The sequence below is a fragment of the Chinchilla lanigera genome, unplaced genomic scaffold (genome assembly GCF_000276665.1).
Source record: "Chinchilla lanigera isolate Chin_1 unplaced genomic scaffold, ChiLan1.0 scaffold00026, whole genome shotgun sequence".
In the NCBI taxonomy this organism is placed as follows: domain Eukaryota; kingdom Metazoa; phylum Chordata; class Mammalia; order Rodentia; family Chinchillidae; genus Chinchilla; species Chinchilla lanigera.
In genome coordinates, this window is record NW_004955427.1 from 22,837,809 (window position 1) to 22,850,651 (window position 12,843).

At 48.3% G+C, this 12,843-nt stretch overlaps 1 protein-coding gene across 4 annotated transcripts in view; it reads right to left on the reverse strand.

Annotated features, from left to right (window-relative positions):
* Mylk (myosin light chain kinase) overlaps window positions 1-12,843 on the reverse strand; it is a 248,001-nt gene that overhangs the window by 77,377 nt on the left and 157,781 nt on the right. For 3 of the 4 annotated variants that reach the window (XM_013515195.1, XM_013515193.1, XM_013515194.1), the window contains 5 exons: window positions 9,525-9,659; window positions 7,754-7,951; window positions 6,922-7,171; window positions 1,167-1,238; window positions 24-780 (listed from right to left, as the gene is read on the reverse strand). In XM_013515195.1, the coding sequence (XP_013370649.1) occupies window positions 24-780; window positions 1,167-1,238; window positions 6,922-7,171; window positions 7,754-7,951; window positions 9,525-9,659 (1,412 nt within the window). The remainder of the gene's footprint in view (window positions 1-23; window positions 781-1,166; window positions 1,239-6,921; window positions 7,172-7,753; window positions 7,952-9,524; window positions 9,660-12,843) is intronic. The other variant, XM_013515196.1, reaches the window with a different exon arrangement.

Genomic DNA, 12,843 nt, shown 5'->3' on the forward strand with positions numbered 1-12,843 from the left:
GTCTCGGCAGGCTTGGCATTGCCCGTGGGTTTCAGGGTCTCAGCTGGCTTGGTGTTGCCCATGGGTTTCAGGGTCTCAGCTGGCTTGGCACTGCCCACAGGTTTTAAGGTCTCAGCAGGCTTGGCATTGACCATGGGTTTCAGGGTCTCGGCAGGCTTGGCGTTGCCCATGGGTTTCAGGGCCCCTGCAGGCTCTGCATTGATCACAGGCGTGGGAACTTCTGTGGCTTTGGCATTTTGGGCCTCAGCACTGCTGCTGCCATTCTCTGCTGGTGATTTCTTCTTGCTGCCCAGCACTGAGCGGAAATCTGGGGTGGCAGGTTTTGGAGGTGGTGCCTTCTCAGGCCCAAGGGTTTTAGGAGTCCCCTTCTTGGCCAGCACAGAACGGAAGTCGACCTGTTGGGGACTATGCACCTTCCTCTCTTCCTCGGACACAGTCTTTGGCTTCACTTGCCGCTGTAGGTTGGCGCGGAAATCCATCTGCTCAGCTGGGATCTCCTTGAGGTCTTCTTCTGAGACGGTCTTGGTGCTCACCTTCTTCCCCAGTAGGTCACGGAAATCCAGCTGCTCCACCTCCTGCTGGCGGATCGCCTCCTCTGTGTGCAGCCTGGTCTCCACTCGCCTCTTTAGCACCCCCCGCACGTCCTCAGCGTCTTCCTCCTCCAGCCAACCCTGCCCTCTTGCTAGCCAGCCAGGCCTCAGGGTCCCATCACAGTCACCGCCACCATCAGCACCAACTCCTCCACCACAGAGGCCCTCACAGCTGGCAGGCTCCCGCCCCCTGCAACCAGTGAAGGGAAAAAGCAGGAGGAAAAGGGGCCGGGTGAGCCAGAAACGTCAAGGGAGAGCAAATCCCCGAGGGCGGAGGGGAGAGAGGAGGGGAGAGAGAGCTGGGGGCCAGTCAGGCTGTGTTTATAGAAGGGAACATTGGTGAGAGCGCTTGCTTAGTTGGTTTATTACATCGGTAATGACTTCAATAGCCTTATAAGGGTGTGTGCAAAAAAAAAAAAAATCATCCTCCCCTTCCCTCTGCCTCCTCCCTTAACCCCTTTCCAAGCTCTCCCTTTTGGCACGGGCAGACTCAGCTGGAGGACAAAAACAATCCCAAGCTGCTGGGCTGGGGCTGAGGGACCAGGAGGACAGTGGGCTGGTGGCAGGGGCACTCACCGAAAGAGGGGGCTGGCAGGGCTGCTCTGTAGCATCAGCGACACCTGGCAACTGCATTCCCCAACCTGGTTCCTGAAGAATTCAAGGGACCAACAGAGATCAAGAGGCTTCCTGGGCAAAGATCCTGATCACCCCAGGGCTGCGAAGGGCATGAGGCAAGTAGGGACTTGGTCGAAGGCTTGTCTGGCCAGCACAGAAGATGGAGTTTACAGGTTTAGCTGTGACATTCATTCCAGGCTTAGATTTAGGGCCGGACTACCTAAACGTGAGGTCCCCCTTCATGTTCCCGGCTCTTGTTTAAAAAGAAGAAAGCAAGGAAAATCTCTGGGCAGCAAGTAAACTGGGCATCTAGACATGAGAATGCTTTTCTATAGGCAGATTATAAAATACCATCGCTCATTCAATCAACAGAAGAAGAAAGCCTGAAGTGAAAGCTGCCCTCAAAGCATCAGCCAACTGCCTGGGATGAGAACTTTCTGTGTTCAAAGGCTAACAACTGTCTCCCTGCATGGTGGCCCTTTCTCTTCTCTCTTCAGCTGAGTGTGGGGTGAGGGGCTCCTGTTCTTCACATCCGCAGGAAGGCTGGGCCTCCTGTGGTGCGCGGCCAGCTGAGGCCCCTGAGCTCAGAAGGGGCTGAACCACACAAGGCTGCCATCTGCTGGTGTTCTGAGCTCTGTCCAGCCAACAGGGTCTGCTCAGGTTTGGGAAGAATGGGGCCAGCTCTGAGAGCCAAGGGGGCCCCATAATCCTAAGGACTGTGTTTTACACACACCCTATGACTTCCGCAACCTTTGTCTTTTTTTTATTTTAAAGAGAATAAAGAATAAGAATGAAAACATTAAAAATGATACACAATTTCAAAACAGGATAACAGGAAATCAACCATGGTTATTATACTGCATATAGTTATCTTCAAAGTAGTTGCTCAGATTACCAGATATAAGCCTGCTTTGTCTTTCTTGTTCCCTATAACATGCTAGAGAGGTGTGGGATGATCATGCCCGTTTAAGATGAGGCTCAGGGGTTTAAGTGAAGCAGTGCTGGGACTCTTGGGGCCCCACTTGGTCCCCTGGATGTGCCCATCTTAGTAGCCTGCAGGGCCAAGTATGACCCAGATGCCATAGAAGACATGCCAAGCTCTGTGACAGCTTCCTTACCTAATTCATCTCATTAATCTCAGGACCTCTCATTAGGTTGGAGTCAGCACTGTTTTCTAGGTAAGAAAGCCAAGGCCTATAAAGGCTAAGTAATCTGCACAAACTCACAGAGGTAGCTAGTGGGGAGTAGGGCTGGGACCCGAGTTTGCCTGAGTCTAAGGCCTATAACCTGCACACTCAACCTACGCTGTTCATCAGTACAAATCTGCTCTGGGATATCTGTATCTGGGATACCTGGGATATGCTCTGTGTGTGTTGCTGTGCGTGTGTACATATCAACCACACACATGGACACATGCATGTGTCTGTGGGGTCCACCTGCTCCCAAAGGTCCAAGTTTAGGAACATGTGCACAGGCACGGGTCCTGTGCCCACACATGATGCTGTGTGGACGGAGGTAGGCACCCCCCTCCCAGGGGAAGACACTGGCAGCCCATGGCATGGCCCTCATTCTCAGGGCTCTGGAACCCACGTAAAGTGAGCAGAGGTTGATCTTTTCTACCCTTGAACTGTTCTCTGTGGGCTGAGGTCTTTTTGGTCCATCTCTGGGGTGACCTCACACTGCCCCAGGCTGTGGCAATACAGATGCCTTCCTGGTGACTTCTTGTGATGTTAGCTCTCGCACTCCTCTCTTCTCCCCTGCCAAGCTCCCCGACCTGTCCGCTCCTAAAGCCTCAGGTTCAGAGAAGGTGCCAATTCAAGGAGCCTCAGTGAGATCTGTAGGGCCCAGGGTGCTCCTTGAGCAACAAGCAGCCTCACAAGCACCAGGCCCCGTGGCGCACCCTGAGCTCTCAACACTTAGAAAGGCTTCCATCCTCAGGCCACTTGAAGAACAACCAAGCAAGCACCTGTTGGAAGTGAAGCTCAGCCCCTGGTGTTCTGCTTCTTAGGCCAGTGTCAGGCCAGTCTTTCCCTACTCTTCTTCCAAGTACAGTATTGTAGTGCCCAGGCTGGCATGGAGCTGAGAGACAAGGTGCCCAAGGACCGTGTTTAGCCGGCAGCCCTTTTCAACACATCTCATTTGAGTTTCCTCCTGTCACAAGAACAGAGCTCAGATAGAGCAATCAGGAGCAGATGCTGGCCAGATGGCCCTACTTTACAGTGACCACAACCCACAAGGCTCTGAGTTGGGGGAAGCCCTGTCCGTGGGCTGGAGTAAGCCGTATCTCCCCTGGGGACACGGGTAAAGGGCTTCTGCCCTCTGCCACGACCTGCTCCCAAGGTGAGGAGCACAGATGCAGAGAAACCCCGAGGCCTCCTTATCTACCTAACCTAGACCACTTCCTGAGGACTGAGAACTGAGAGGCCAAGGCTGGCCAGGAGGGTGCCTGTCCCTACAGATGTAAGTGTAACTCTCTGCTGGGCCTTTAAAGCAATTAGTGGCTCCTTTGGATCCTACAAAGGTCAGAAGGTCTCTTGCCTGGGTCGCACATGCAGACAACCTATTCAGCTGGGACAGCACCTCAGGCAGTCTTAGACATTTGTACACACCCTGTTACCAATTCAGGCCTGGGGCTGAGGCTCAGGCCCCATCCCGAGGCTGCTGCAGAGGACTAGAGCTATCAGCCTTCACCCTCCACAAACCCTGAGAGCCCTCTGCCTCTTTCTGAGCCCTGAACAAGATACCCTTCTGGTTACAAAACCCTGGATCCTGTCCCATTATCACTCATCCACTTCTGGGATGGTTTCATAAGCAAAACTAGTTTAAAGAAATAATTTCCTCGCATTTATTAATTTTTCAAACCTTTCAGCTGGAACTTGGAGCTGACTTTTTGCTATTTTCCCTTTTGGTACTGGAGATAAGAGCTAGATTCCCTGGCATTTCTCCCTGGGACTAGGTCTGACTTCTATCAGGACATGGAGAGCAGGAGGGGAACGAGGCCCCCTGCAGGCCTGACACACTCTCCCTGGGAGAACTTTCCACTAATTTGCTCCTTTTCAGCTAAGGACAAGCAAGGCCAGGGCAGCAGCTTTCCAGAGGAATGAAGAGGCTGGATTCTGAGGAAGGAAATGAAACAAGGACTGTAGGGTAGAGGTGCCAGTTCAATGTCCTTGGTCCTCCAGCACTTGAGAGAAACTCCCCATGCTAGGCCAGAAAAGTGGACAACCGCCTGACTTAAGCCAGAAGATGAAAACTCAAACTTGAGCTTTGCTCATGGCCTTTGGGTGGCCATGAGCAAGTCCATGAACTGAGACCTCAGTTTCCCACATTATAAAATGAGGAGGAGGATTGTTAACATCTGAAGTCTTGTCCAGCTGCAACAGTCTAAATTTTATGACTGTCCCCAGCTGGCCCCAGACAGTCTGCCTGCTGACCTCCCAATGCAGTCCTCCTCTCTGGCCTGGAAAAACTGCATGGCCCCTCACTTCACTGTCCCTCCCCATTCCCACCCTTTCTTGCTCAGCCTACACAACAGCCAAGCCCTTTCCTACTGGCCAAGATTCAACCTTTGTTTTCCCTCAAAATCCCATACAAAGTTCATCTCCTCTAGAAAGTCTGGTTTCATTAATATGAGTATTGTCTCAGAGTACTACTCCTTCTATGCAGATAGCTCATTTGCAAGTATTTGCACATCTAATTGGTTTTCTTCCTTTGATGGCTTAGGAGTGTGGTCTCCTCTTGGTAATAAATGGCTCAAGCATAAGGCAAAGGTGGTTGATGTGTTCTAAGAATATCGCTGATGGTTGAAGGGTGACCAGCAGCCCACAGCTAATCACAAGTAGGTCATTAAGCTCAGCTGAGATCCACTGAGTCTTGCTCAGATTAGCAGATCTTTCTAGCAGATCCAAAGATTCCTAAGAAATAACAAATAGCAGTTAAATAGCCATTTTAAAAAATGGCTATTTTTAAAAAATGCTACTGTTTGGGGATGGTTTGTTATGCAGCAAAATCTAGCTGATACAAGCATAAAGCACAAGTGCAAAAAAGGACATGAAGGGATGGGGTACCCATTAGGTTTTTTAATTATTGTAGGCACCCTGTTCCACCATGGCAGTAGCCCTGGCATGTAGCGACATAACTTATTTGCAGGTCAAAGCCTTGAGTATGAGGGGCTCAGGATGGGGGACTGATAAAGTCAGGAGAGAAAGCTCCTTGCAAAGTGGCCAAACACTGCCCTCAGGATGGCATAGTGTCCCATTTTTAGGTCCAGGTGCAGACAGTTGCTCTTTCATGCTTACACCAACCCTAGGGTCGTGGCCAAGCACCACATCTCTGTCAACCCAGGGTCTGGACAGAACTTTAAGAGCTGGAGCATTTTAAAGACAGGAGAACATTCTTTTGGATCACATTCACTTAACAAATAGCCTGTAAATGCTAACAACAGACCAGACTCTGTTCTAGGCCTGCAGACAAACTGGCCTACCTTCCCAGCTAATCTAGCAGAGCGTGGAAAAGGTGAGAAAAAAGGAATGGGGACAGTTAACCTGTCTGTGGTAGTTTTAAAGTGCTACACTGATACTCTGAGAGGTGGAACTTAATTCTCCTCCCCTTGAGAATGGGTCCTACTTAGTGGCTCACTTCTCACAAAGGCAATGTTGGAGTGATGGTATATGGCTGCCAAGAGTGGACGAGAAAGGACACTGCAGGTTTGACCTGCACTCTGTCTCTCGATCACTAGCTCTGGGAAAGCCAGCTGCCATGTCATAAAGACCTTTAAGCAGCCTTGTGGAGAAAGAGATCACACAGCAAGGAGCTGTGGCCTCTCACCAAGCCGCCTTGGAAGTGGCCTCTTCAGGCTCAGTCAGACAAGACTATAGAGACCTCAGCTCCTGCTGACATCCTGAATGCAACTTAAATAAAAACCCATTAAGTAAGGTGCTTCCAAATTCACAGCTGGTATGGTTTGGCTATGGTTTGTGTCCCCCAAGGCTTCATGTGGTGGTTTACTCCCACTGTGAGGTATTAGGAGAGTGGAAACTTAATCTAACTGTGGTGTTTAGCTGTGGGACCTTCCTATGAAGATTGAGATTAGATAAGGTCATGGGGTGGGGTGCCATGACTGAGTATCAGAGGCAGGACACAGGGAGGGACCAGGACACACACATGCTCCCTGTCTCTTGCCATGTAATGCCCTGAACCACCCTAGAACTCTCCTAGCAAGAAGGCCACGACCAGATGTGGCCCCTTGGTCCTGGGTCTCCAGAACCATAAATTAAATACAACTCTTTTCTTTATAAAGTTTTTACCCTCAGGTATTATTACAGAAACAGAAAAAAGACTAATATACCAGCCCACAGAAACTGTGAGATAATAAATGTTTGTGTTTCAAGCTGCTAAGTTTTCGGGTAATTTGTGACATAGCAACAGATAACTAGCGTATTCCCTCTATCCACCCACATTTCCACCTTGACCCCATTCCTCCCTTTCATATTCTCTACACACCACGTGAAGGCCAGCATGCGCTGTGACGAGGCTCCCGGGGAACTGATCTGAGACAGGGAGGCTGTTCACCAGCACCTGCTCTGCTCTGAGCCTGCACTTGCTTCACTTTGAAGTCCAAGTTCATCTCAGCCTGTGCCCCCTTGGGCTGCCCAGCCCCAAGTCAAGGAAGCCCAGGGAACGGCAGGAAGGGGGAAGGAACAGCAGGCAGACTCACCTGAGCAGGATTTCATACTGGCCAGCGTGCCAAGGCTGCACGTTCTTCAGAACCAGGGTGAACACATCCTCATTCTGTAGCACCTCCAAGTGGCCAGTGTCTTTGGAGAGGGCTTTGCCATCTCGGAGCCAATGCACGCTGGGAAAGGGGTCACCAGCAATGGCGCAGGAGATGAGGACATTCTGGCCCAGGGAGGCTGTCACCGAGCGAGGCTTGCTAATGAACCAGGGCTGGGTGCCATCTTGTGGCTCTGGAAGTTAGGAGAGGGAAAAGGTAGAGAGGGAGGCCCCTCAGCACACGGAGCCCACTCTGTTTGCCATGGTGAGAAGGGATGGAAAACAGCAGCAGGTCCGGAAATCACCTCCATCACACAAACACAGCACATCTTTCTCCTTACAGGTCTGTCTTGGGTATATTTCACTGAGGATAATATTAACATGAATTTGCATATCCAAGGCCATTGTCCAGAGACACTAGGACCAGCTAGGTGCTGTGGCCTGCATCAGACGCATCTGACTGGGCACTGTTGTACCCTGCTTTTGTGCTTAACTTGTTCTCCTGGTACAGGTTCACTAAAGGCAAGGATCAACGAGTCCAGAACTCATCTCAAAAGCTATCACTGTGAATTAAGTGCGTTGCACTCTTAGCACTCTATGCAAATGGTCACCAGTAACCCAGAGAGCGCAGGGACATCAGAAAGCTCCAGTAAGCCAGAGCTGGAGGTGTCTGCCAGGACACTGCCTGCGGGGCTGGGATGGGAACAAAGCACGCCCCACATGGCTCTGGGAGCGGCCACAGCAGCGATGCTGTCCTCCTGGTGGCTCAGCCTCACCTTGCACCGTGAGCATGGCCTGGGTGCGAACTGTCCCGGCACTGTTCCAGGCCTCGCAGGTATACGTGCCCGTGTCCTCCGGGAACACCTCCTGGATGCAGAGACTGTGCCGGGTGCCTCTCCGTTCAAAGTGGAAGTCCTCTGACTCCTGGATCTCATTCCCGTTGTGAAGCCAGATGACCTCGGGGGGCGGATTCCCTGAAGCAAGAGGAGGGTAGAGGGGTGGTCAGGGAGGTCTTTCCTTGGCCAGGTGATAATTCCGCACTTAGTACTGTGCTAAACACTTGTTCCAATTCTGTTTCAGCTCTCCCACCTGAAGGATGGGGATTCTAAGAGCACTGACCCTGCGGGCTTACTGGAGGCCTGAGTGAATCAAGCTTCCTTCAAGAGCCCGTTAGAATATCATCTGACACAAAGAAAACGCCTGATATGTGTTCATTATGGTCACTAAAAATCCAACCTGGAGAAACTAGAAAAAAACCCAGAACTGAAAATATGATTTCAGAGATGGAAAAGAAAAGCCAGGAAGAATGTTTTCTAAAATTAGAATTGACACAGCTGCATACTTCTAAGTGGCCACTGAGTCACTGGGCCCAAACATCACACGTCTTCTGCTCTGCAGTGGGCATCTATGGAAAAGCCAGTGGCAACGGCATGGCAACCTCCTCGCAGACTGTCACCGGAAGAAAGTTTGGGGAGCGTTTCATTTTGCTATCATGCAAATGCTGTCCCACGGTATCAGCTTGCACAGCTTCCAAACATGAGTCTTGGTGAGTAACACTGCCAGTTTTTACCAGTCTGCATTCCTGGAATTTGTTGGGGCCCAGAGCAATGGTCCCCAGTGAGGGTTCTTCTGATGCAGGGTGGAGTGGCTCTGCTTCCAAAAGAGCAAGGTCCCCACAATGGCCTACTCAGGCAGGATGGCAGCTTTAGGCCTTGAAAAAGCTTAACTGAGTGAACAGATGGCCATCTGTTTGCAGCGGGTTAAGTGTCACAGGCCTGGAGTCTAACAGTCTCTTCCACCCAGTGGGAGAGTGGACAGGAGGGGGACCCAGCCACCCGCCTGGGGCGATCATGGCCTCCAGCCTGCAGGAACAGGGAGATCATCTGAGCATCCTTACAAGGGTGAGCCCCTAGGTTCTCTCACAGCTCATTTTGTTGCTTCTGCAGCTCAAGAGGAGCTGAGAGAACAGGAAAGTGACCTGCAAGTTGTAAGAGGCACTGTCTGGGAGCCAAGCCACTCAGTGGCAGCTTCAGCTGCCCTAGCCACAAGCACAGAGGCAGGGGCTTCCTGGCTTCTCTGCTTACCTCCAGCAAGGACTGGGGTATCTCAGAAGAGGGTGAAAACCACATGCACTTACTTTATTACCCTCTTTTAGAAGGATCTTTGTTGTTTCTTTGCACCTTAAAATTTGAATACAGCAAGTAAGAGTATCTTGTGAGAATTGGGAAGCGCTCATGTAATCTTGTTTTGCACTATTTTCAAACCTTCCAGATGCATTGGCCACACAATGTTTTCACATTTATACCTCACTCCTCTATCTCTGGCTATTTTCTTCCCCAGCCTAGTTAACCTTGAATCCAAAAACTCCTACCCAGAGAGGCAGTAAAAAGATGCCGAGGGGTCCCACTTGCTCGGGCCCATTACCTGATGGCTCCATGCTGAGTTTTAGGTGGGTCCATGATTTAAGCAAGGCCTTGGCAGCAATACCCAGGCGGCAACCATGACCTTTCCCACATATACCCTGAGGAGAGGGATGCACAGACAGACCTGACACCTGGACTGTCATGGTGACCTGGCTTCCGTCCATGACTCGAAGATCAGAAAGGCCCTGCAGGAAGATGGGTGCAGTGGGCTTGGTGGGAGCCAGGGGTGAAAGGCCACTCTTCCCGTCACTCTTCTTTTCTGTATGGTAGACAACAGGATGTGGGTGAACATTCTTTTATTCATTCATGTATTCAGCAAACAGACTAAATGTCCATTCCACACACAACTATGCCGAGGCTCAGATTCTAACAGTATTTGAGAGCCCTGGGGGCATGAGGAGCAAGATGCGCCCAGATTCTCTGCTGGACCTTATAACACTCTTGCTTGATAGCAGGGAATGAGCAACGAGATTTCTGGAGAGGCACGACCAATCTAGACTCTGGTCCCTCAACAGAACCTCAAGCGGGGAAGCTGATACTCTGCATATTATGAGGGTTTTTCACCCTTAAATTTTATTTACCTTTTGGAACTAGTGATACACTCATATAGTACAAAATTCTAAAGGTGCCAAAGAGTTTGTGTAAGGTTCCGCTCCCACCTACTCCTCTGCCATCAAACATTCTCCCACAAAGGCAGTCAACTTTCAGTTTCCTGTTTATCTTTCCAGAGATGTTCTATGCATACAACATGCACAAGAAAATAGGTTCTTTTCTTCTTTTTGGTCCTGGGGACTGAACCCAGGGCTCATGCATGCTAAGGTAGCACTCTACCACTGAGCTACACCTCCAACCCCATTTCGTCTTTTAAAAAAAATAAACTATAGGGCCGGGGATGTAGTTCAGTGGTAGAGTACTTGTGTAACATGTGTGAGGCCCTGGGTACCCAAAAAACAAAAACAAATCCTTCAGTACACTGTACAATGTTTGATCTCATCTTCCTTTTAACCTTAATATATCTTGGTTTTTCTCATAAAATGGAACTGAGGCACTTCTTTACCATTTTCTATGATTATGTGGTACTTCTTTGCCACTGAAGAGATTTTTTAAGCACTTTGAGAGCCAAAGACCTTAAACTCTTTAGAACAGCTAAAACTGCACAAACTGATTGCATGAGTTGGTCTTGGCCAAGGTGTGGAACATCCTGGGTCTTTCATTCATTGCTGGTGGTATACATGTAAAATGGTACAAACTCTTTAAAAAGAAGTTCGACAGTTTCTCAAAAAGCTAATATACATATATATATTTCCTATATGAGCCAGTTATTTAAGTCCTGGAAGAAATGAAAGCACATATTTATACAGAGTCTTGTACACATTCATAGCCCTAAACTGGAAATGACCCAAATGCCCATCAACAGGCGAATACATTTTTAAAAATTTGATATACACAGTGCTGGAATCCTACTCAGCAGTAAAAAGAAATGGAGAACTGCATTGAGAGATATCACAGTAAGGATGGATCTCACAATATGTTGAGTGAAGAAATCAAATAAGAAGCACAAATCCACCTACAGTACTATAGTAGAAAGCAGATCAGTGAGTACCTGGGGCAGGGATTGAGGAGCTGGATTATAAAGGGCCTGCAGAAATACTTAAAAGTTATGGAGGTATTATTTTAGGTTATGGTGATGGTTTCATGGATATATAACTATGCCAAAACTCATTACACACCTTAAATATATACAGTTTGTTATATACTGTTTTTGCTTATAAATAAGACCTAACTGGAAAAAAGCCCTAGCATGATTTTTTCAGGCTGCTTGTAATATAAGCCCTACTCCCAAAATAAGACCCAGTTAAAATCATCAGCCAGAAGGATGCATTTATTATGTCTGTTGCAACACATGGTAGACATACTGAATTATAAAATAATATTAATATATAGTTAAATATGAATAATAATTATTGACATTAATACTTAAAATAAATCATAACTTATAATTAAGTTTTTGTAAATACCCAAGCAGGTGCCTTCAGACAAGAGATAAATGCCTGTGGAAAGCTGGGTGTGGTGGTGCACACCTGTAATCTCAGCACTCAAGAGGCTAAGAAAGGAGGATCATTGAGAGTCAAGACCAGCCTGGGCCACGAAGTGAGCTCAAGGACAGCCTGAACTGCATAGCAAGACTCTGTCTCAAAAAGACAAAAAACAAAACAAAACAAAACAAAAACACCTATGTAAAGAGTAACTCAAGACTTATGCTGAATGACCAACTGGAGCCCAGACACAATGTGTGAATAACACGTGCACTTGATAGCGAACAGACGTGGTGTAGTCTAATATGAATCTTCATCATTCAAAAATCATGTGTTGTAATGGACGTACTTAATGCATGTGTGAAGTAAAGAAACCTTATCTGAATTTTGGCGCCTGCAATTTTGTGTCGCTTTTGTGTGGACCATTGACCTTAACTGCCATCATTTTTGTTGCTACTCTTGTCTCCTAAGTCTCCAGTTAACACTTGATTTAATGGAAACTCTGTGAAGCTCAGCCTGCAAGAGATTGTGACTTGGGTGAAGAATTCATGGGATGAAGTCACTGACAGCTGTTTTGCCAATGCTCTATGCACAGGCTACATGGACAAGAAGTGCTCATTTAAGGAGAGTTCTATTGCTGGACACCAGAGAGTGGGGCCAATGGTTCTACAGGAAATGGAGTCACAAGACGTTCGGGCCATGATTTGAGGTGTGGAGAACTATGACAATGTTCCAGAAGAAGATAAGACTGTATTTGAACAAATGTAAATTTTTGTACCTGAATAAATGTAGGTTGTTGTACTTGAATAAAAGTAAATCACTGTACATGAAAGAATAAGACATCCCCCGAGAATAAGCTCAATTTCATCTTTCAGAGCAAAAGTTAAAATAAGACCTGGACTTATTTTCAGGGAAATATAGTATTAATAACACCTGAACAAAAACTGGTAGAAAAAAAGACCAACTTGTTGGAGAGGGAGATTGGGTACCGGCTAGTAAAGGACAGAAAGATAGTGACGTCCTTGGTGCAGTCCTCTGTGGAGATGGGCCACAGAATGGCTTCTCCTCACTCTTGGGCTTCTCCCCCAAAGCTGGGCTTCAACGCCTTTCAGGAGGTGGAGGTTTCTCTGCTTCACAGGCATGACAGACCTGGTACAGGACAAGCCCCTAGTTGTTCAATGTCTATATTTCCATTTGTCCTGTGAACCAGCTGGCTTTGACTTTTAATAAATCTCTTTTGGCTTTTTTGGTTTTGGTGGGCACAGGGCCTAAAGTCAGGAAGATTAGTGCTATGGTTTGAACCCATTTAAACTCATGCTGAAAGAATATTTTCATACTTTTTGGTGTGTGTGGTACTGGGGATTGAGCCCAGGGCCTTGGGCATACCAGGCAAATGCTCTACCAGAG